This window comes from Brachyhypopomus gauderio, chromosome 6 (assembly GCF_052324685.1).
Source record: "Brachyhypopomus gauderio isolate BG-103 chromosome 6, BGAUD_0.2, whole genome shotgun sequence".
Lineage (NCBI taxonomy): Eukaryota > Metazoa > Chordata > Actinopteri > Gymnotiformes > Hypopomidae > Brachyhypopomus > Brachyhypopomus gauderio.
In genome coordinates, this window is record NC_135216.1 from 29496158 (window position 1) to 29521990 (window position 25833).

The window sequence follows — 25833 nt, forward strand, 5'->3', positions numbered from 1 at the left end:
ATACTTTATGCTGAACAAACAGACTCATTCAGGTCAAGTAGAAAAAGACAGAGGGAGACAAAGAGAGAGAGATGGAGAGAATGAGCTGTGGCCTACACACACTCACATGCTCCATCACTCTACTGCAGACTATTGGGGGATCTAAACATTGTAAGAGATTGTTTAAACTTGATTTCCTAGACAGGAACTCACCACTCAAGAGACACGTCCTGTTCATTTAATGGAGGAATGTGATCACTCTTCTAGTCAACATGCAGGCAGGAACCAGGAGGGCACAGGACACCCAGACCACGTAGGTAAAGTACAACAATCACACCATGAACAGTGTAGGCACTAAACCAGGTGTAGTGAGAACCAGATCCAGGACAGAACACCACTACACAGCTCACCAGTTTCTAAATGAAATCATAAATCACAGTAGAGCTGTTGACGAGCCCCTCCCCCAACAGGCCTCAGGTAAATTGTTAAGTTGGGATTTCAACGTGCATCCAAGAAAACACAAACACACTATAAAAAACTTTTATACAAAATGTTTACTGTATACATTAATAAAAACAGATTCACTTCATACAGTGAAGAATATTCCTCAAAGACATCATTAGGTACTCTGTAAATACAACCGGCTCCCTCTAGTGGCTGGAGACCCACTTGCAGCCACAGTGCAGTGTGAGGAATGAGGTCCAGCACATCCCTGCATCTCCTTTGATAGGACACACACTATCAACACTCAAGAGAGTGTGTGTGTGTGTGTGTGTGTGTGTGTGTGTGTGTGTGTGTGTGTGTGTGTGTGTGATGAGTGAGTCTGTGAGTATGTGTGTGATCAGTCAATGATGATCAGTGTGTGTGTGGTCAGTGAGTCTGTGTGATCAGTCAATGATAATCAGTGTGTGTGTGTGTGTGTGTGAGATCAGTGATGAGTGCGTGTGTGTGATCAGTCAGTGATGAGTGTGTGTGTGTGTGATCAGTCGGTGATGAGTGTGTGTATGATCAGTGATGTGTGTGTGTGTGTGTGATTAGTCGGTGATGAGTGTGTGTGTGTATGATTAGTGATGAGTGTGTGTGATCAGTCAGTGATGAGTGTGTGTGATCAGTCGGTGATGAGTGTGTGTATGATCAGTGATGTGTGTGTGTGTGTGATCAGTCAGTGATGATAAGTGTGTGTGTGTGATTAGTCGGTGATGAGTGTGTGTGTGTGTATGACCAGTGATGAGTGTGTGTGATCAGTCAGTGATGAGTGTGTGTGTGTGAGATTAGTCAGTGATGATGACTGTGTGTGTGATTAGTCGGTGATGAGTGTGTGTATGATCAGTAATGTGTGTGATCAGTCAGTGATGAGTGTGTGTGTGTGTGTGTGTGATCAGTCAGTGATGAGTGTGTGTGTGTGTGTGTGTGATCAGTCAGTGATGATAAGTGTGTGTGTGTGTGTGTGATTAGTCGGTGATGAGTGTGTGTATGATCAGTGATGAGTGTGTGTGATCAGTCAGTGATGAGTGTGTGTGTGATCAGTCAGTGATGATAAGTGTGTGTGTGTGATCAGTCAGTGATGATAAGTGTGTGTGTGTGTGATCAGTCAGTGATGAGTGTGTGTGTGTGATTAGTCGGTGATGATGATGAGTGTGTGTGTGTGTGTGTGTGTGTGTGTGTGTGTGTGTGTGTGTGTGTGTGTGTGTGTGTGTGTGTGTGTGATTAGTCGGTGATGATGAGTTCGTCACAGCCCCAGTCCTCATAACTTCCGTCGGGCAGGTACCTGCGGATGATGATGGGGATCTTCCTGCTCCTGCAGGACAAACACAAACCACTTAACACCATCCTACTAACACCATAACTTACACCATCCTACCAACACTATCATACTAACACCATCCTACCAACACCACAACTTACACCATCCTACCAACACCATCATACTAACACCATCCTACTAACACCATCCTACCAACACCATCCTACCAACACCATCCTACCAACACCATCCTACTAACACCACAACTTACACCATCCTACTAACACCACAACTTACACCATCCAACTAACACCACAACTTACACCATCCTACCAACACCATCATACTAACACCATCCTACCAACACCACAACTAACACCATCCTACCAACACCACAACTAACACCATCCTACTAACACCACAACTAACACCATCCTACTAACACCACAACTTACACCATCCTACCAACACCATCATACCAACACCACAACACCATCCTACCAACACTATCATACTAACACCATCCTACCAACACCACAGCTAACACCATCCTACCAACACCATCCTACCAACACCATCCTACCAACACAACTAACACCATCCTACCAACACCACAACTAACACCATCCTACCAACACCACTACTAACACCACCCTACCAACACAACACCATCCTACCAACACCATCATACTAACACCATCCTACCAACACCACAACTAACACCATCCTACCAAGACCACAACTAACACCATCCTACCAACACAACACCATCCTACCAAGACCACAACACCATCCTACTAACACTACAACTAACACCATCCTACTAACACCACAACACCATCCTACCAACACCGTCATACTAACACCATCCTACTAACACCACAACTAACACCATCCTACCAGCACCATCATACTAACACCATCATACTAACACCATCCTACTAACACCATCCTACTAACACCACAACTAACACCATCCTTCGAAACACCATCTTACTAACACAATCCTATTAACACAACTAACACCATCCTACTAACACCACAACTAACACCATCCTACTAAAACCACAACTAACACCATCCTACTAATACCACAACTAACACTTCTACTAAACACTACCACTACTTATCACTGCTAACAATATTATTAACACCACAACTAACACCTCTACTAAACACACATCTACTGTATGTAATTAACACCATCCTACTAACACCACAACTAACACCTCTACTAAACACAAACCACTTAACAGCATCCTACTAACACCACAACTAACTCCTCTTCTAAACACACCTCTACTGTGTAATTATCACTGCTACAATACTATTAACACCACAACACCTCTACTAAACACAAACCACCATCCTACTAACACCTCTACTAAACACACCTCTACTGTGTACTTATCACTGCTACTAACAATAGGCTTGTCCCGATCTGATATTTGGATCGGATCGGCAGCTAATATTTGCAAAAAAATGCGTATCGGTATCGGATCGGCAGGCACGAGAAAATGCCTATTTTGAACACACCTAATTCAGCTGGCTACTTGTTATCAAGAGTAAAACGCTTTTCAACATGAGCTTGACAACAGTTAGCTAAATAACTTTAAACTTTAATACATGCTCGGATAGGCCGGTACCGGTATCGGATCGGAAGCGCAAATAAATATCAGTATCGGATCGGAGGTTCAAAAAGCTGGATTGGGACATCCCTAACTAACAATACTATTAACATCATCCAAACACCTGTACTAAACACACCTCTACTGTGTGTACTTATCACTGCTACTAACAATACTATTAACACACCTACTAACACCACAACTAACACCTCTACTAAACACACCTCTACTGTGTGTACTTATCACTGCTACTAACATTACTATTAACACTCCTACTAACACAACAACTAACACCTCTACTAAACACACCTCTACTAAACACTACCACTACTGTGTGTACTTGTCACTGCTACTAACAATACTAGTAACACTCCTACTAACACCTCTACTGGGTGTAATTATCACTCCTATAACACCTTTACTAAACACTACCACTACTGTGTGTACTTATCACTGCTACTAACATTACTATTTTTAATTATGCCATATTTGTCAATTGTGATTTTTTTTCACTGCAATCGAAATTTGTCCTCTGCTTTTACCCATCTGTGCAGTTAGAACACACACATATGCACTTGCTCAGGGGCACCTCAGTCATGGCCTCAGGTCTGGGAATTGAACCCACGACCCTTCGGTCACAAGACCAGTTCCCCAAACACCAGACCATGACTGCCCATATTAACACTCCTACTAACACCACAAGTAACACCTCTACTAAACACACCTCTACTGTGTGTACTTATCACTGCTACTAACATTACTATTAACACTCCTACTAACACAACAACTAACACCTCTACTAAACACACCTCTACTAAACACTACCACTACTGTGTGTACTTGTCACTGCTACTAACAATACTAGTAACACTCCTACTAACACCTCTACTGGGTGTAATTATCACTCCTATAACACCTTTACTAAACACTACCACTACTGTGTGTACTTATCACTGCTACTAACATTACTATTTTTAATTATGCCATATTTGTCAATTGTGATTTTTTTTCACTGCAATCGAAATTTGTCCTCTGCTTTTACCCATCTGTGCAGTTAGAACACACACATATGCACTTGCTCAGGGGCACCTCAGTCATGGCCTCAGGTCTGGGAATTGAACCCACGACCCTTCGGTCACAAGACCAGTTCCCCAAACACCAGACCATGACTGCCCATATTAACACTCCTACTAACACCACAAGTAACACCTCTACTAAACACACCTCTACTGTGTGTACTTATCACTGCTACTAACATTACTATTAACACTCCTACTAACACAACAACTAACACCTCTACTAAACACACCTCTACTAAACACTACCACTACTGTGTGTACTTGTCACTGCTACTAACAATACTAGTAACACTCCTACTAACACCTCTACTGGGTGTAATTATCACTCCTATAACACCTTTACTAAACACTACCACTACTGTGTGTACTTATCACTGCTACTAACATTACTATTTTTAATTATGCCATATTTGTCAATTGTGATTTTTTTTCACTGCAATCGAAATTTGTCCTCTGCTTTTACCCATCTGTGCAGTTAGAACACACACATATGCACTTGCTCAGGGGCACCTCAGTCATGGCCTCAGGTCTGGGAATTGAACCCACGACCCTTCGGTCACAAGACCAGTTCCCCAAACACCAGACCATGACTGCCCATATTAACACTCCTACTAACACCACAAGTAACACCTCTACTAAACACACCTCTACTGTGTGTAATTATCACTGCTACTAACAATATTAACACTCCTACTAACACCTCTACTAAACACACCTCTACTGTGTGTAATTATCACTGCTACTAACAATACTATTAACACTCCTACTAACACCTCTACTAAACACACCTCTACTGTGTGTAATTATCACTGCTACTAACAATATTAACACTCCTACTAACACCTCTACTAAACACACGTCTACTGTGTGTAATTATCACTGCTACTAACAATACTATTAACACACCTACTACAGGCATGAAAATGGGTCAGGGGTAAAAGGTGAGAAGACCGGGGGTGGGGGTGGTGACAGGTGACGGCACGGGGATACGGCGATTACCATTACGTCCTATTTTATGTCACCGTTAACTACACAGGGTTGACGCGAACTTAATAGGCATATCTACCTATTTTTCACAAGAGCTTGTGGCTAGCTCTGACAGTGTTCAACGCAAGTTGTAGCGAACGGCAGTAACTTTGTTTTACCGCAAAATATGAAAACGAACGGCAGTAACTTTGTTTTACGAAAGTAAAATATGAAAACGATTGAAACCATTACTAACCCAATTAAATCCACTGGGGAATGTACGATCTGGTAAATGTAGTGGTAAATGTACGATCTGGTAAATGTAGTGGTAAATGTACGATGTGGTAAATGTAGTGGTAAATGTACGATCTGGTAAATGTAGTGGTAAATGTACGATGTGGTAAATGTAGTGGTAAATGTACGATCTGGTAGATGTAGTGGTAAATATACGATCTGGTAAATGTAGTGGTAAATGTACGCTCTTCTGCCTTGTCCCGGCGTAGATAGCACTAGGTCCTGCTTCTCGTCCCGCTTAGCAATAAATGAATAACATGAATGAAGAACGTTCATATTAAAGCAATTTGGCCTCTATGAAGGTTCTGGGCGGAAACTGCTGGCCACTGTCATTGAAATTGCCAATTTCGGAAGTGCTCCGTTTGCTTATTAAGTCAATATAAAAATTAATTAATTAATATATATATAAACACCAAAAGGTGACAGATTTTCATGCCTGCTACTAACACCTCTACTAAACACACCTCTACTGTGTGTAATTATCACTCCTACTAACACCACAACTAACACCTCTACTGTAATCATCACTGCTACTAACAATACTATTAACACTCCTACTAACACCTCTACTAAACACTACCAGTACTGTGTGTAATTATCACTGCAGCTAACAATACTATTAACACTCCTACTAACACCTCTACCACCACTACTGTGTGTACTTACCACCAGGGCCGGAGTGGGACACTTTTTCAGCCCGGGAGTTTCATGCCCAAATCCGGCCCAAAATTATTTTTCCCTCCCAAACTAGAGACTGACATGAGCCGGCCCATCGGGAATCCTCCCGAATCTCCCGATTAGTCACTCCGGCTCTGCTTATCACTGCTGCTAACAATGCTATTACCACTCCTACTAACACCTCTACTAACACGCCTAACACCACTGCTGCAGTAATCCCTGCTGGCAGTGGGGGGCGCAGGAGAGGCAGGGTGTCGTACTTGAGTTCCTTCATGGCGATCTGCAGGGGGTCCGTCTCTCCCTCCAACTCCACCATCACCGGCGCACACATCCTGTGGGACAGGAAGTGATTTCACTTTAGAAAGGAGGTGTCCAAATTTTGCCCAGATAGTGCCAGCCTCTCAACTGTGTGTGTCTCTATCTAAGTGGCTCCCATGTTGTCCCTGTATCTGTGTAGGTTAGGTTTTCCTCCTACACTGCCCTGGTGAGGATGAGTGTGTGTGTGTCTGCATACCCAGTGGTGTCTACTCTAATAAAGCAGTCAGTGTGCAGGAATGATTGTGTCTGTATGTCTGGTGGTGGACGAAGATCTCTGTCCTCCGTCTTATGCTCTCATATCCAGTTCTTTTATCCCAGTAGAAAACTGGAAACTGTTTGAAATATTCCTTCCAGTCAGCAGGGGGCAGTACAATCAGTCCAGCCACAGAGAACACCTCTACATGTGTGCATATATGTAGTGTGTGTGTGTGTACATGTGTGTGCGTGTGTACATGCGTGTGACTCTGTCTGCAGGGCATGGGTATGTGAGCAGTGTGCATATATGTAGTGTGTGTGTGTGTGTGTGTGTGTGTGTGTGTGTGTGACTCACGCGATCTGCAACGCTCGTGTGCCCAGGACTCGTGCTCTTTCATATTTGGTCATGTAGGGGGTGGTGATTCTCTTCTGGTTTGCTTGCTGCCCGTCGCCCGCAGGAAGAATCTGCACATTCTCCTGATCCTCCTACACACACACACACACGTTTATCCATGTTTATTTTAATCAATCAACCCACTTTTAGTTAAATTTTCCTATTTCTCTGACCTCATCAGCTGGACACGTTTGGTGAGTCAACACACACACACATGCTCTTTGGACGGACTGACTGACACACACACCAGGGTTGCCAACTTAACTTTTCAAGATCACTTGGAGTGAGATTTGAACCTGGAGGGGGTGGCGAGTGTAAATTGTTGACGGGCGGGGTGTAAAATGGACACAAATTAAGTATTATATCGCGATCTATCCATCGCCAGTGGTTGGCGCCAGAGCGAACTAGTAACTCATTGAATCATAGATGTGGATCAGAGGTAAATAAACTAGATTTTATTTTTTGGCGTGAGATATCGTAAGTGTGGCGTGTGAAGACGGTCAAATGCGTCTCACGCTCCATGCGTGAGAGTTGGCAACCCTGCGCGTGCGCGCGCGCGCGCACACACACACACTCTCTCTCTCTCTCTCTCTCTCTCTGGACTGACATTAGAAGCCATTGTTAAAAGAATAAGTTGATATCAGAAGCAAGAAAACGAGGCTGCCACTGTTGCTGTAGAACGTAAAATAAACACACTCCAGAAATGCCCGCCAGGCACGGGGACACAGGCAGGAAGAACACCGGATGAACGTAGTTGGGGGTAAGGTTAGAGCACTTCAATCCGCTTCACCTTTACTTCTGCGGCCAAGGAACGACCGGTACGTGTGTTAGTACCGAACCAGACCGGTACGTGTGTTAGTACCGAACCAGACCGGTACGTGTGTTAGTACCGAACCAGACTGGTACGTGTGTTAGTACCGAACTAGACCGGCATGTGTGTTAGTACCGAACCAGACCGGCATGTGTGTTAGTACCGAACCAGACCGGTATGTGTGTTAGTACCGAACCAGACCGGTATGTGTGTTAGTACCGAACCAGACCGCTTACATCTTCCACGTTCTCCAGGTCGTCCAGTCCTTCGTCCTCCTCCACATCATCGAAGTCTCCGTCATCAAAACTGCAGGACAGAACAAACCTGCTTATACCGGCTGTGTGTGTAGAGGCAGTTCAACATGGCGAGAGTCTCTATCCTGATACCCTCACATGTTAATGTGCTGGTAGTGTGTGTGTGTGGTTTTGTGTGTGTGTGTGTTGTGTGTGTCTGTGGTGTGTGTGTGTGGTTTTGTATGGGTGTGTTGTGTGTGTATGTATGTATGTGTGTGTGAGTGTGTATGTATGTGTGTGTGTGTGTGTGTGTATGTATGTGTGTGTGTGAGTGCGTGTGTGTATATGTGTTGTGTGTGTGAGTGCGTGTGTGTATATGTGTTGTGTGTATGTATGTGTGTGTATATGTATGTATGTGTGTGAGTGTGTATATGTGTTGTGTGTATGTGTGTGTCTGTGAGAGTGTGTGTGTGTGTATGTATGTCGCATCTCCTCCACAATCACCGCACAGAACCGCGCGCGCCTGATAATATTCAACGGAACATTATTAAAAACCTTTAAGTGAGTGAGAAAACACTTACTTGTCTTCGTTGTCAGACATGTTTGTTATATAAGCGTATATGATACAGGAACGTAACAAACTGCTTCAATATTTCCCACCACACTAAATATGTCGACACACACGACGAACTTTCACGAATTTCAACTACTTCCGGTTGGGCTTCACATTTAATCGTTTCGTAGAGGAACACGCAGCGTGTGCACCAGGTTCCGGAACGCAGTAAACACTGTAAGACAGGTCATATGTAACTTATAAATGTAACTACTCCTTAATGTTAAATAACTCAGAATTTATTAAATTATTCAAGTTACAAATATTACATATATATTTGCATAGATAAAAATATGTTTACTTGTTGCTCTATTATAACATAAATCCTTTTGTTAGGTTATGAAACCCACATTACTCCATCAATCAACGATCAAACTATCCAAGTGAATAAAGAAAAACAACATCAAAAATATCACATTTACTTTGTTCAAAACTTGAAATATCAAATAACTGTGAAAACAGCAATTGTGCTTCAAAATCGCTCCCTCTGAAAAAGACTTAAAAGCGCAGCGATTTATTCAGCTACAACAAAAACAGCTTTTACTGCCGCTTCCTTTGTGCTTGTGAACACATTCTGTTGCGATTGCAGTTTGACTTTTAATTTTTGGCAATTTGTTGTTTTTCTTGATGCCTTTTGGCACATTCGCTCGTGTTTAGGCTAAAATGCCGACAACCGCCACCGCTTCATAACGCAGAAGTCATACCGGGTTTACTCCTTAGCGCTGCAGTGTCGAGACCAGAGACCGGTCGAGACGCCGTCCCTTCACGTGTAACATCATTGTGGGAAATGTAGTTTTTGGTCACTGCATGTATTTGACTTTTAAAAAATTTGGATAATTAAGTCTTAAAGGCATTTTGAGTGAATGGTTTATGCCTAAATTTACTTCTTAGACAAATATAAATAGTTTATGTCAAAGTTGTATATATGATTTTTTTTCCACAATGTATACTCTATATAATTTCGTTGGGCAAACGCTGAGAGGTTTATAATCCCATAATCCCTCCCAAACATCTTCCACCATTACCTCAGTTGAAATTAACCTAATGTCACTGGGTTGAATGTATTTTACCTGACAACGTCAATTATGTACGTTTAACTAGATTATTTTTACATGGTTGGTTAAAAAGTGTATATTATTTTGAGAGTATTTATGAGTTAATCTAAAACTTTTTATAATTAATCAGTTCTGATTAAGTCTGAAGCTGTCATATGTAATGTTAAAACTACAATAAGGAGCATCCAGAGGGACACAAAAACACGCTTCCTAGCAGAGGGACACAAAACACGCGTCCTAGCAGAGGGACACAAGGACACGCTTCCTAGCAGGGGGACACAAAAACACGCTTCCTAGCAGAGGGACACAAAAACACGCTTCCTAGCAGAGGGACACAAAAACACGCGTCCTAGCAGAGGGACACAAAAACACGCTTCCTAGCAGAGGGACACAAAAAAACGCTTCCTAGCAGGGGGACACAAAAACACGCTTCCTAGCAGGGGGACACAAAAACACGCGTCCTAGCAGGGGGACACAAAAACACGCGTCCTAGCAGGGGGACACAAAAACACGCTTCCTAGCAGAGGGACACAAAACCACGCTTCCTACCAGGGGGACACAAAACCACGCTTCCTAGCAGAGGGACACAAAACCACGCTTCCTAGCAGGGGGACACAAAACCACGCTTCCTAGCAGAGGGACACAAAAATGCTTCCTAGCAGGGGGACACAAAACCACGCTTCCTACCAGGGGGACACAAAACCACGCTTCCTAGCAGAGGGACACAAAACCACGCTTCCTAGCAGGGGGACACAAAAACACGCTTCGTAGCAGAGGGACACAAAACACGCTTCTTAGCAGAGGGACACAGCACAGTCCTCGGATACAAAGTATGAATGCTTTCAAAAATAGATGCGTAATTAGTTTATTTAGTCAGTTATTTAAATGTGAAGTGAATTTTAAAAGAGAAGTCTAACCCCCCAACCCCACCCCTCTCTCTCACACACACATGATATATGGAATATTTCTATATAAAAAAACCTTATACCTTTATTGTATAGGTGATCTTCAATCATTGTCTCTTACACACCCTGTCTTTATACACTCTTCATACACTCTTTCACACACTCACACTTTTCCATTAACACCTGATGTTATTCTTGGTATTGCCTTTGCTCCACCCCTCTGCCTCTTACCCCCCCCCCCCCCCCCCCCCCCCCCCGCCTATAATACTCCAACAAACACAGCACAAGGACTGCCCTTCACACTAAACTGAACTGAGCACAGAGTGGTTGTCCCTTAGTGTAGGAATACAGAAAAATGGAATACACCAGTTTATCACTAGATAATGTCCAGTTCAGATGTAAAGTCTGTCTGGATCTACTGAAGGACCCAGTGGCTATTCCCTGTGGACACAGTTTCTGCATGGGCTGCATTATTGACTGCTGGGATCAGGATGATCAGAGGGGAATCTACAGCTGTCCTCAGTGCAGAGAGACTTTCACTCCAAGACCACTTCTACGTAGAAACAACTTGCTGGCTACAGTGCTAGAGACACACAGGAAGAAAGAATTACAAGCTGAACTGAAGAAGAAGATAGAACCCCAAGATGATCTGAAGAAGAAGACATATCTCCAGTCTGAAGTGAAGAAGACATATCTCCAGTCTGAAGTGAAGAAGACATATATCCAGTCTGAAGTGAAGAAGACAGATCTCCAGTCTGCTCCTCCCGTTCTCTGTTCCACTGGACCTGGAGATGTGGAGTGTGATTTCTGCACTGGGAGAAAACACAAAGCCATCAAGTCCTGTCTGATGTGTCAGGCGTCCTTCTGTGAAACTCATCTCCAACCTCACTATGAAGTTCCTGGATTGAAAAGACACACACTGGTCAAAGTCTCCTCACAGATACAACAGAAGTTCTGCTCACAGCATGATGAAGTGAAGAAGATCTACTGTCGTACTGACCAAAGCTTCATCTGCTTTATGTGCACGATGGAGGACCACAAAGGTCACGATGCAGTGGCAGCTGCTACAGAAAGAGCCCAGAAACAGGTGAGAACCAGAAACCTGTGACATTCAGTTCATACTTAATACACATCTGATCTGGAAACAGTTACATTAATAAAAAATAAATGCATATCTGATCTAGAAACAGTTACATTAATCAATAATAAATGCATATCTGATCTAGACACAGTTACATTAATCAATAATAAATGCATGTCTGATCTGGAAACAGTTACATTAATCAATAATAAATGCATATCTGATCTGGAAACAGTTACATTAATCAATAATAAATACACATCTGATCTGGAAACAGTTACATTAATAAAAAATAAATGCATATCTGATCTAGAAACAGTTACATTAATCAATAATAAATGCATATCTGATCTGGAAACAGTTACATTAATCAATAATAAATGCATGTCTGATCTGGAAACAGTTACATTAATCAATAATAAATGCATTTCTGATCTAGAAACAGTTACATTAATCCAGAAGTGCCCAAACCTTTGGCTATCTGGCTACTGGGCCAGATGTGGTGAAAATGTGTGGGAGGGACTATTCTGCCTGGCATTCATTAAATGAACTAATTTACTGGAAACAGTTACATTAATCAATAAAAGGATTTAAATTCATTTTAGTAGCTGAATTCATTTTAACTTCATGTTTAATGTTGTGATTAAGCAGGTGATACATGCAATCTCAGTAATGAGTGTTGGTATAAAATCTTGTCAGACTTGTTGGTGAACACTGCCTAGTCATCACTCATCCAGTATTTCACTGCTTCTTCACCTGCACGTGTGGCTGAGAGATTTGAACCAATTTAGCCACCATCAGTATTCAAACCTCTTAGCTATAATTCACTAGAAGATGAATATATTGTTCACCCACAGCGTGGATTAAAGGAGGAGCAGAGGAAACTCCAGCAGAGAATCCAGGAGAAAGAGAAGAAGGTCCAGGAGCTGCAGCAGGCTGTGGACACTCTGAAGGTGAGAACTGAGCAGAGAACTGCTGGAGCAGCTACTTCAGAGCTCAGACAGACCTCTCCTCCTTCAGTTAGTGAGGAGACCAGTGTTGTCACACTTTGGGATTCTACACAACCACAGTGGGCTCTATAAGTCATCCAGAGTCACAGTAGGAGAGTGAATGATAGTTCAGCTTTAAATGAACCTCCATCTTGTCTGTGTCTCCTAACAGTGTTCTGCACAGACAGCAGTGGAGGACAGTGAGAAGATCTTTACTCAGCTGATCTGCTCCATTGAGAAAAAGCGCTGTGAGGTGAGAGAACTGATCAGAGCTCAGGAGAAGGCTGAACTGAGTCCAGCTGAAGGACTCCTGGATCAACTGGATCAGGAGATCACTGATCTTAAGAGGAGAGACACTGAGCTGGAGCAGCTCTCCTACACAGAGGATCACATCCATTTCCTCCAGGTAACAAACACTCAGATACAGAGGAACATGTTCTTAACCCTAGATTGTGATTTAGAGTTAGTGTTAGTGTTAGGGTTAGTGTTAGTGTTAGGGTTAGTGTTAGTGTTAGGGTTAGTGTTAGTGTTAGTGTTAGGGTTAGGGTTAGGGTTAGTGTTAGGGTTAGGGTTAGGGTTAGTGTTAGTGTTAGGGTTAGGGTTAGGGTTAGACACACCTAGTGCTCATTCATGATTATTAGGGAAATAGTAAAAATGCTTATAGTCCTTATTGTTTGTCTTATCATGTTGTACATTTTTGGTCTGTATCTTTGGCACGTTACCTTTATAATACAATAAAACATCCTGAACTGGACAGGTTTTATGCCACTAAAGAGTTGATTGGTCTCATGCCTGGCCCCGCCCCCACCTGTCAATCATATTTCATTTCCTTGTTTCCTCGTTCCTTGTGTTTGTGTTTGGTTTTGCCATGTGTGTATGTTGTTTGTAATGAGGTTCAATTAGCCAGATACGCAGTTTTTTGTCTGGTACGTTGCTGTTAATTTTGTGTCTGCCTTTTGTAATTCTATACCTGTTTCATTTGCCTTCTAAGTAGTGGACCGTCTAAAGAACTGTGAGATCATTCATTACTCTGTTCATTACATGTTCACCTTTATCTTTCTCCACTATATTTTCTTCTCTTTGTAGAGTTTCCAGTCTCTCTGTTTCTCTTCTGGATCTAAGATCTCACCAAACATCTCTGTCCATCAACATCCATCATTTGATGGAGTGAAGAAATCTCTCTCTAATCTTAAAGAGCGAATAGATGAATTCTGTAAGGAGGATTTCAACAAAATCTCTCCACATGGTAATAGGATCTGTCCTCTTCTGAAACATGATGGAAATGTGAAATGAAATGAAAAAAAATGAAATGTGCCATATTTTGTCAATTGTGATTTTTACACCCCAATCGAAATTTGTCCTCCGCTTTTAACCCATCTGTGCAGTCAGAACACACACACACACTAGTGATTACTAGGGGCTGTGGATCACACGTGCCCAGAGCGGTGGGCAGCCCTAGCCCGGCGCCCGGGGAGCAGTTGGGGTTAGGTGCCTTGCTCAAGGGCACCTCAGTCATGGCCTGTCTGGGAATCGAACCCACGACCCTCCGGTCACAAGTCCAGTTCCCTAACCGCCAGGCCATGACTGCCCTGTCTACTTGTTTAATAAAGAACGCAGGATAAAGAATGCTATAACATAAACTCAATTGAAGGGATTTAAAATGTCTCTACTGATAAATATTATTCATGCAATGTTACATTTGGACTGACTGACTGACACTACAGACACTATTGTAGCCAAAACACTTCTGACTACAGACACTAGTGTAGCACAAACACTTCTGACTACAGACTCTAATGTAGCCAGAAAATCCAAAACACAAAAGCTCAGTGTTTTAGTTGCTCATCTACTAGATTCACAGATTTTCATTTTAAAGGAAAAAAACTTTAACTTCGTAATTTTCCATAGAACTTCTACACCAGATGTTTTCAAACCTCATCAGGACACTCTTCGTATAATAAAACATAAAGCTAACAATATAAGATTCTTCACCGATCTTCTGAACATGGTTACAGTCCTGCTGTCGTCTTGGCCCTTGATAACACCTCCTCATAATCCACACTGCTATTTTAAATTGCCCTCAAATGTGACATCGTGCTTTATGAGTGTAATTTGAACCACAAATAAAAACTGGCAAAACAATTTGTAATTCAAACCACAAATATAAAATGACAAAACATCACCAAACCAGTTGAAACTAAACATTAAGAGACCTAACAAAGATTTCAACCTGGAAGAGTGAAAAATAGCTTTCCTTATGCCAAAGTGCAAGCTCTCAGGGCTTACAACTGAGTTGAACACTGAAACCAAGGCTTTGACCACCAGTAGACCATGTGAAATGACCTACTGTAAATCGCCAGAGAGTGTTAGGGTTAATGGTGGTTGATAGAGTGTTAGGGTGGTTAATAGAGTATTTATATAGTGGTTTTGAAGTGTTATGGTTAATGGTGGTTTATATGAGTGTTTAGAGATTGTTTATAGTGTTAGGATTAACAGTGGATTTTAGAGTGTTTAGAGTGTAAAAACTCCTAAATAATTAAGACTCTCAGAACCCACATCAGAACCTCTGAAGACAAACACAAGACAGAAACATACAGGAATAAAGTTGAGAATATTCCTGATTACAGTGACTGAATTCCAAAGTCGATTTTAACAGAAACATTAGAAAATGTTTTCTTTAAAGACACATAAAATCCATCCACATACTTTCACTGTTAATCTGACCACTTTCTGTTGGACCTTTTTGATTGTTTCTCAATAGTTCCACCAGTTCAGAAGATTTTACCCTCAAAGACCAGAGAAGATTTCCTGAAATGTAACACACAAATACACACATTCCCTTTTTTGCTGGTATTAAACATTTAGAATGTGAAAATAAAAACCAGAAATGCTGTGTTTCAGATTTCTGTGAGCTGAGTCTGGATCCCCAAACAGCACACCATCGCCTCAGTCTGTCTGAGATGAACAGAGTAGTTACACTGAGTGGGAGAAACCAGACATACTCTGATCACCCACAGAGATTTGACTACTGGCTTCAGGTGTTGAGTAAAGAGAGTTTGTGTGGACGCTGTTACTGGGAGGTTGAGTGGAATAATTGGGGGAGTGTGTCCATATCAGTCTCATATAAAGAGATCAGCAGGAAAGGAAATGGTTATGATTGTGGGTTTGGATTCAACCCTCAGTCCTGGAGTCTGGTGTGTTCTCCCACTCTCTCTTTCTGGTACAAAAACATTAAGACTCAGATCTCAGACCCACAGCCATACAGAATAGGAGTGTATGTGGATCACAGTGCAGGAACTCTGTCCTTCTACAGAGTCTCTGACACAATGAGTCTCCTACACACAGTCCACACCACATTCACTCAGCCCCTCTACGCTGGGTTCTGTGTTGGTCTGGGTTCAACTGTGAGGTTGTGTAATCCCAAATAATGTGTTTGTGGTTCTCTAGATTGTATTATTAATAGATTATACATGTAATAATATGTTTATACATTATTACTGGTAATTGTAAAGAGGATATATCTTTGCTTTGACAGAGACAAAATACATCTGTAATAAACACCTGATGTACACCTGCTCATTAATAGTTATTAATGTACAGTCATGGTCCTGTGGTAGGGAACTGGTCTTGTAACTTGTAAGCATTTACCTGCTTTGAGTTGAGCTGTATCTATGATGGAGATGGAAATTAAAGTCGACCCAGCAGTACCTCCTGTGTCTGCTGCTTCTGTCCCCCGTTACAAAATGTTTGATATCCAGACAAGTTTTATGACCCTAAGGAATCTTGGGGGATTCTGATTGATCTGAAATAATCATTCATTCTTCATTCTTACATTCATTAACAATGCTGATGATGATCTATTCTAATTTCAAATTTACCAAAGAATGTGGGACTGTTATCCATCACACTGTCCAATTTATGTATTTTTCTTTGTGTGTGTGTTTGCTTAATTCATTGTTGGTCTATTATTTTAATTTAGATTAAACTGAGTCTTATATCAGTGTCACAATGTATTATTTATCCAGTGGTATTTATGTATTGAATAATAAATTATTTAAACAACAGTGTTTCATGTTGAATCTTTTATGAATCTTACAGAATACTACGATTAGAGGCCAACAGAAATGAATAGAAATGTAAATATTTTCAACATGTTCATCAGTAAATCAAATATGATTTTTAGATGAACTTGTTTTGTTATAGGGTTCCTGTAGCATATCGACAGGATTAGATTATGTTCAATAAAGTTCAATGAGAGATGATTAATAAGAATTGTTCAGTGGTAGCACTAGAGCACCATTAATCTACAGGAAGAACTATGACTGTAACGCATAACGCGTTGTGGACGAGGAGGCGGACACAAATGCTGAGGAGAGAAAGATTTAATGAGGGGAATTCCATAATCAGAGTCGTAGTCAAGGGCAGGGGTCATAATGGGAGAGCCATCCAGGTTAAACAAGTAAACAGGCATGATCACAGCACAAGGAGAACTCACAAACCAGGCAGGAACAAACGGAGATCACATGGGGAAGAACATCAAAATCACAGAATGAGCAAATGAACAAAGCACAACACTGACTGACAGAACAAAACAATCGATACCAGACTAGGGGAACACAGGGACTATAAGACACAGGTGAAGACAATGACGACATGGGCATGGCAGACGGGGGAAACCATAGAAACAGACAACAAGGCGGGGTCAACGAGCAGGGAACAACACAAACACGAGGAACAGGGAAACCGGAGTGACAGCTAGGAGAGGGGGGCGTAGCCCTACGTGACAGTGACATTTGTTTCTATTGGAATTGTAGGAATCTTGGCTAGGAGTGCAGTGTCACCTTTGGTACACAGGGAAGCACTAGCACAGAAACTCCCATGTTACAGGAAGTTTAGCCCTGAGGCTGTAATACTGAACTACACCCTGTTCCTTCTAAACAGGAGGGTGCAGTGCTGTTTTAAGAGTTGTGCTGTGTAGTAATAATAATAATAATAATAATAATAGAATTTTATTTAGATGCCTTTCAAGCCACCCAAGGCATTTACAGAATAAAATAAGAGACAAACGGAAGATCAATTTTAAACAATAAAAAAATAAACAACAATTGATAATAACAAAAGTAAAACAGTTAACATCAATAAAATAAAAGAAACAATGTAAACCTTCTAAAATGCACATTCAAAAAGGTGTGTTTTTAAGAGCTTCTTAAAAACAGACAATGATGTACAGGAGCGGAGAGATAAAGGGAGAGAGTTCCACAACTTAGGGCCCACAACACTAAAGGATCAGACAGAGTCAGACAGGGAAGGGCGTAGGCGAGCTATGTTTCTGAGAAGGCTATTCTGGTAATGTTGTTAACGTGTGCCTCAAGGGAGAGGGTGGAATCAAGTATGACACCAAGATTGTGGACCTGTGCCACAGCAGATTTAATAAAACCAGGTATGGAAAAACTGGTCTGACCAATCTTATTGAGGGTAGATGATGTAGCAATGAGCATGGCTTCTGACTTATTATTGTTCAGCATCCAGTGTTTAATATCAGCCAGACAGTCTAGCAGAGCGTTAGGTGGCAATACAGTTGAAGGCTGAGTGCTAATGTAGATTTGAATATCATCAGCATAACAATGAAACTGAAGGCCATGTTGACGGATAATATTGCCAAGAGGGAGCATGTAAATGTTAAAAAGAATAGGGCCCAAAACCGAACCCTGTGGGACACCGCAAACTGTCAGGGCTGGCTCGGATGCCGTGCCGTCCACGTCCGCTAGGGGCACCCGAACCAGTCCTAGACTCCAGCAGCGCAATCAGCAATGATCTGTCTCACCTGTTGCCATGGCTTCATAAGGAAGCGTTTGGAGACAGATCATTGCTGATTCGTTTTGGTCTCATGCCGTCTCGTACTCAGCCTTCTCTCTCTTGTCTCGCTCCTAAGGTGTCTCGCCACCTTACTCTTGCTTTTTCTAGCCCTCTCTTGTCTCTATCTTTTACCTTTACTTATTCCTACCTCCTGCGCCACGTCTGGCCCATCTCAAGTTTTCCACCAACCTTATCTCTTCCTGTCAGTTACTCTTTTGTTTTTGGGAAGGGTTTTTGTTTTGTTGCGGCGTACGCCTCTGGCCAGCCACTTCCCCTGGGTTCCTTAGTTCGTTTTGCGCGTTGACTTTTTCCGCGTTCTTTCAGTTACCTTTATTTTCCTACCGTGTCTTCACGGTTTTAGTATTGCATTTCTACGCGTTGAGTTTTCCGCGTCCTGGTGAGTTTCGTTTTACTTCTGAGTGTATGCGGAGTGGTATTCTGTTGTGTTTTCTGTTTGTTCGCGCGTGTCTATGTGATAAGCACTTCTCCCTATTTGTTCCTAACGGCATTTGGGTTCTATTCTCCCTTCGTTTTCTTACGCGTGTGTACCGCTCTGTACACCCCGCGTTACAGAACGAATCAGCCTAAACAAAAACCCTTCCCAAAAACAAAAGAGTTCTGGACATATCTGTGTGTCCGCTCCTCAGTTAGAACCTCTCTCTCTCTCTCTCTCCCTGTACTTTTCCATTACCCCTAGATCCAGTCTACACCAATCATACATATGTTTTATTATTCTTAACCAATTGTGTTAAGACACATCTTCTTTCTTCTGTATTTAACTACATGTATTATCATTAAACTCTGGAACTCTTTCCTGACACCCGTGTTTTGTGAATCTGTTCTCCTGGTACGAGCTACAGAACTCTGAGGGCTGTTCATATTTATAATCCAGATTATGAAACCTGATGGTTTTAATCTATGTCTAAAAGATGACTCTAAAAGAAATATCTTGACAATAATGAGATGTCATTTAATTTGGTTAATGTCAATGTTAATGTTCTGAAGGGGAGACGGTAGGAGACCCACGATGTTGTCTCATAATTCCTGCCTTTTTCAGAGGTTCTTTTCATGAAGATTGACCTGCGGTACACTGAATGAGGGTGTGGTCCAGTGGACTGAAGGTGTGCTTCTGGGACACACACAACACAAACACGCTGGTGTGCTACTGTGGAATCAGGAAAAGTTGTTATGGAAACTGCAGTCTCACTCAGTGCAAGTGCTTCTGTGTCTGTGAACTTGAAAATATGCAGTGGCGGGGGATTCCGTTTACGGTGTTTTACCATACACGCTGCTTCCCTGCTAGTGTGGGGAATTCCATTTAAACCATCTGACAGTACATGCTGTCTGTGTACAGAAGAGTATTTGATCTGTTTTCCTTTGTTGCAGCCTTACCCTAAATATCTGTTTTGATGAAAGTGTTCTGTTGCAACATCTAAAACCAGACTATATACTATAAATAACCTGTATGTAAGCAACTATATATAAACCGCCCAACCCCTCTTGTCTTTTCTGGGTGGTCGTTTTCCTTCCCTTTGTCCTTTAGCTACATTTAAAGAACTTTAGTAACTCAGTCCCGTTGTAATGAGATACTGTATAACACAACTCTAGTTTCTAGGTAAAAACCTACAGTGTTATTTCCTTTGTCTCTTACCAGGTTATGTTTAGTCTTATTCATATCACTCTACTGTACAATCAACAATTTCAACTATTTAAAAATACCATACTTACAGATTTGCACCACTACTGCATATACACCACCACTGCATATGCACCACTACTGTATATGCACCACTACTGTATATGCACCACTACTGCATATACACTACCACTGCATATACACCACCACTGCATATGCACCACTACTGTATATACACCACCACTGCATATACACCACCACTGCATATACACCACTGTACATACACCACCACTGCATATGCACCACCACTGTATATACACCATTACTGCATATACACCACTACTGTATATACACCAATACTGTATATACACCACCACTGTATATACACCACCACTGCATATGCACCACTACTGCATATACACCACTACTGCATATACACCACTACTGTATATGCACCACTACTGTATATGCACCACTACTGTATATACACCACTACTGTATATACACCACCACTGCATATACACCACTACTGCATATACACCACCACTGTATATACACCACTACTGCATATGCACCACCACTGCATATGCACCACCACTGCATATGCATCACCACTGTATATACACCACCACTGTATATACACCACCACTGTATATACACCACTACTGCATATACACCATTACTGCATATACACCACCACTGTATATGCACCACTACTGCATATACACCACCACTGCATATACACCATTACTGCATATACACCACCACTGTATATGCACCACTACTGCATATGAAATGAAATGAAATGAAATGTGAAATGAAATGTGCCATATTTTGTCAATTGTGATTTTTTACACCCCAATCGAAATTTGTCCTCCGCTTTTAACCCATCTGTGCAGTCAGAACACACACACACACTAGTGATTACTAGGGGGCTGTGGATCACACGTGCCCAGAGCGGTGGGCAGCCCTAGCCCGGCGCCCGGGGAGCAGTTGGGGTTAGGTGCCTTGCTCAAGGACACCTCAGTCATGGCCTGTCTGGGAATCGAACCCACGACCCTCCGGTCACAAGTCCAGTTCCCTAACCGCCAGGCCATGACTGCCCCTACTGATATACTACTGCCCCTAGTGATATACACCACTACTGCATATACACCATTACTGCATATACACCACTACTGTATATACACCACTACTGTATATACACCACCACTGCATATGCACCACTACTGCATATACACCACTACTGCATATACACCACTACTGTATATGCACCACTACTGTATATGCACCCCTACTGTATATACACCACTACTGTATATACACCACCACTGCATATACACCACTACTGCATATACACCACCACTGTATATACACCACTACTGCATATGCACCACCACTGCATATGCACCACCACTGCATATGCATCACTACTGTATATACACCACTACTGTATATACACCACCACTGTATATACACCACTACTGCATATACACCATTACTGCATATACACCCCCACTGTATATGCACCACTACTGCATATACACCACCACTGCATATACACCATTACTGCATATACACCACCACTGTATATACACCACTACTGCATATACACCACTACTGCATATACACCATTACTGCATATACACCACTACTGTATATACACCACCACTGCATATGCACCACTACTGCATATACTCCACTACTGCATATACACCACTACTGTATATACACCACTACTGTATATACACCACCACTGCATATACACCACCACTGCATATACACCACCACTGTATATGCACCACTACTGCATATACACCATTACTGCATATACACCACCACTGTATATACACCACTACTGCATATACACCACTACTGCATATACACCACTACTGTATATACACCACCACTGCATATACACCATTACTGCATATACACCACCACTGTATATGCACCACTACTGCATATACACCACTACTGTATATACACCACCACTGTATATACACCACTACTGCATATACACCACTACTGTATATACACCACCACTGTATATACACCACTACTGTATATACACCACTACTGCATATACACCACTACTGTATATACACCACCACTGTATATACACCACTACTGCATATACACCACTACTGTATATACACCACCACTGTATATACACCACCACTGTATATACACCACTACTGCATATACACCACCACTGTATATACACCACCACTGTATATACACCACTACTGTATATACACCACCACTGCATATACACCACTACTGTATATATACCACTACTGTATATACACCACCACTGTATATACACCACTACTGTATATACACCACCACTGCCAAATTAGACAGAGATGGAAGATGCAATGAGGCACTCTATTATGGTAGTGTAGAACTGGACCAGCAGTGATTGAAGCATTTTCACGGTGGGTCAGCCTAGAAGCCACCAGAGGGCGTGCACGAGCACTGACTCACAGACACTCACGCCCACTCCCCACTCCAGTGCAGACCACTCCCTAGATCACAATCACCCCAATCACCACAGTACTGACACCTGTTCCTCATCTGCAGCACACTATACAAAAGCCCACAGGTCGTGCAGTTCAGTGCTGCGCATTGCTAAGCCTTCGCCTCACACTGCTGGACAAGCCATCACCTTCTACCCTGAAGTCTCGTTACCTGCCTTGAGTACTCTTATCTGCATAGTTATTGGCTTTCGGTCTGAGTCTTTGTGTTTGTACAAATAAAGCATTTAGTTTGCAGCCTCCTGCCACCTCTATCCCCGCGTCACAAGCATTGAGTTGACGCAGGAAATACAAGCACTGCTGGGCGTCCCTCTTCACTGCAGTGCCATTTCTGAATGATGGTACCCAGGAGATTGTAGCACTCTGCTCTGCTGTCTATGGAGCCGTTTCTTCAATGGATGCAGTGGGTTGGACATCTTTCTGAAACCTATGGTCATCTCCACAGCTGTTTGAATAAAGCTCCATGTTACTGACTTTGAATGGCTTCCTCCTGGGACACAAACGTATTGTTATTTCAGATGAGGCCAACCAATAGTGTCAGAGGAACTGTGAGAGTGGTATGAAGAGTTCAGGGGAGAAGAGCACACAGTCCTTTGAGGGTCTGAAATGTGTCCCCATTATAAACCTTTCCTGTTACACAAGAAGCTGTGGATCCAGTAAGAGACAAATGGTGGGAAAGTTTCTGTTTGTACTTCAAACACCAATGATGCTTGATCACGCCTTCCACAAAAGAACTCCCTCCCTACATGCGACAGCTACATTCTTCTCTGTTAGCACTTGACGTTATTTTAGGTATTTGTTGTGCTCTTCCCCTCTGCCTACGACACTCTAACAACCACAGAACCAGGACTCTGATTCAGACTACATTAAACTGATCTCAGAGTGGGGCTCTCTCGGTGTAGACTGCAGGAACATGGCAGAAACCAGTATTTGGGTAGATCAGGACCAGTTCAAATGTCCAATTTGTCTGGATATACTGAAGGACCCAGTGGCTATTCCCTGTGGACACAGTTTCTGTATGGTCTGTATTAATAACTGCTGGGATCAGGATGATCAGAGGGGAATCTACAGCTGTCCTCAGTGCAGAGCGACTTATACTCCAAGACCTGTTCTACACAGAAACAACTTGCTGGCTAACGTGATAGAGAAACACAAGCAGGAAGAATTACAAGCTGAACTGAAGAAGAAGATAGAATACCAAGCGGATCTGAAGAAGAAGACATATCTCCAGTCTGAAGTGAAGAAGACATATCTCCAGTCTGAAGTGAAGAAGACAGATCTCCAGTCTGCTCCTCCTGTTCTCTGTTCCACTGGACCTGAAGAGGTGGAGTGTGATTTCTGCACTGGGAGAAAACACAAAGCCATCAAGTCCTGTCTGATGTGTCAGGCCTCCTTCTGTGAAACTCATCTCCAACCTCACTATGAAGTTCCTGGATTGAAAAGACACACACTGGTCAAAGTCTCCTCACAGATACAACAGAAGTTCTGCTCACAGCATGATGAAGTGAAGAAGATCTACTGTCGTACTGACCAAAGCTTCATCTGCTTTATGTGCACGATGGAGGACCACAAAGGTCACGATGCAGTGGCAGCTGCTACAGAAAGAGCCCAGAAACAGGTGAGAACCAGAAACCTGTGACATTCAGTTCATACTTAATACACATCTGATCTAGAAACAGATACATTCATCAATAATAAATGCATATCTGATCTGGAAACAGTTACATTAATCAATAATAAATGCATATCTGATCTGGAAACAGTTACATTAATCAATAATAAATGCATATCTGATCTGGAAACAGTTACATTAATCAATAATAAATGCATATCTGATCTGGAAACAGCTATAATAATTCAATAATAGGATTTATAATAGGAACTCTTATTTCAGTAGCTGAATTCATGTTTAAGCAGGTGATACATGCACTCTCAGTAATGAGTGTTGGTATAAAATCTTGTCAGACTTGTTGGTGAACACTGCCTAGTCATCACTCATCCAGTATTTCACTGCTTCTTCACCTGCAAGTGTGGCTGAGAGATTTGAACCTATTTAGCCACCATCAGTATTCACACCTCTTAGCTATAATTCACTAGAAGATGAATATATTGTTCACCCACAGAGTGGATTAAAGGAGGAGCAGAGGAAACTCCAGCAGAGAATCCAGGAGAAAGAGAAGAAGGTCCAGGAGCTGCAGCAGGCTGTGGACACTCTGAAGGTGAGAACTGAGCAGAGAACTGCTGGAGCAGCTACTTCAGAGCTCAGACAGACCTCTCCTTCATCAGCTAGTGAGGAGACCAATGTAGGACCTCTCCTCCATCAGCTAGTGAGGAGACCAGTGTAGGACCTCTCCTCCATCAGTTAGTGAGGAGACCAGTGTAGAACCTCTCCTCCATCAGCTAGTGAGGAGACCAGTGTAGAACCTCTCCTCCATCAGATAGTGAGGAGACCAGTGTAGGACCTCTCCTCCATCAGCTAGTGAGGAGACCAGTGTAGGACCTCTCCTCCATCAGCTAGTGAGGAGACCAGTGTAGGACCTCTCCTCCATCAGCCAGTGAGGAGACCAGTGTAGGACCTCTCCTCCATCAGCTAGTCAATCAAAGTTTATTTCAATCAATCAAAGTTTATTTGTATAGCGCTTTTAACAACTCAAGTTGTCGCAAAGCAGCTTTACAGGGTTTACAAGGTTAACAATACTATGGGTCCAGAACCCTAATGAGCAAGCCAAAGGCGACAGTGGCGAGGAAAAACTCCCTATGATTGTGGGGAATAGGAAGAAACCTCGGGAGAACCAAGACTCAAAAGGGAACCCATCCTCCATTGGGCGGCCCGTTAACA

At 42.3% G+C, this 25833-nt stretch overlaps 3 protein-coding genes across 5 annotated transcripts in view; 2 read left to right on the forward strand and 1 right to left on the reverse strand.

The window, feature by feature from the left end:
• Positions 1 to 514: 514 nt before the first annotated feature.
• Positions 515 to 9059, reverse strand: polr2f (RNA polymerase II, I and III subunit F). 2 transcript variants are annotated; one of them, XM_077010342.1, is made up of 6 exons: positions 8901 to 9059; positions 8323 to 8392; positions 7237 to 7367; positions 6629 to 6700; positions 1671 to 1777; positions 515 to 1490 (listed from the first exon to the last, which is right to left on the reverse strand). In XM_077010342.1, exons 1-5 carry the CDS (start codon positions 8918 to 8920, stop codon positions 1687 to 1689), a joined length of 384 nt encoding a protein of 127 aa, XP_076866457.1. In that variant the 5' UTR covers positions 8921 to 9059; the 3' UTR covers positions 515 to 1490; positions 1671 to 1686. The 2 variants fall into 2 exon arrangements, with proteins under 2 accessions (XP_076866457.1, XP_076866456.1); XM_077010341.1 differs by having other exon boundaries at positions 515 to 1777.
• A 2123-nt stretch (positions 9060 to 11182) lies between these two features.
• Positions 11183 to 17018, forward strand: LOC143517625 (tripartite motif-containing protein 16-like). The gene is made up of 6 exons (XM_077010340.1): positions 11183 to 11979; positions 12831 to 12926; positions 13135 to 13368; positions 14049 to 14208; positions 15724 to 15777; positions 15864 to 17018. The coding sequence occupies exons 1-6, from the start codon at positions 11248 to 11250 to the stop codon at positions 16388 to 16390; spliced, it is 1803 nt and encodes a 600-aa protein (XP_076866455.1). The 5' UTR covers positions 11183 to 11247; the 3' UTR covers positions 16391 to 17018.
• A 6227-nt stretch (positions 17019 to 23245) lies between these two features.
• The window catches only part of LOC143517629 (tripartite motif-containing protein 16-like), a 7681-nt gene continuing 5093 nt past the window's right edge, over positions 23246 to 25833 (forward strand). Inside the window, exons 1-2 of one of the 2 annotated variants that reach the window (XM_077010344.1) lie at positions 23246 to 24612; positions 25118 to 25213. In XM_077010344.1, the coding sequence (XP_076866459.1) occupies positions 23908 to 24612; positions 25118 to 25213 (801 nt within the window). In that variant the 5' untranslated portion in view covers positions 23246 to 23907. The remainder of the gene's footprint in view (positions 24613 to 25117; positions 25214 to 25833) is intronic. The other variant, XM_077010343.1, reaches the window with a different exon arrangement.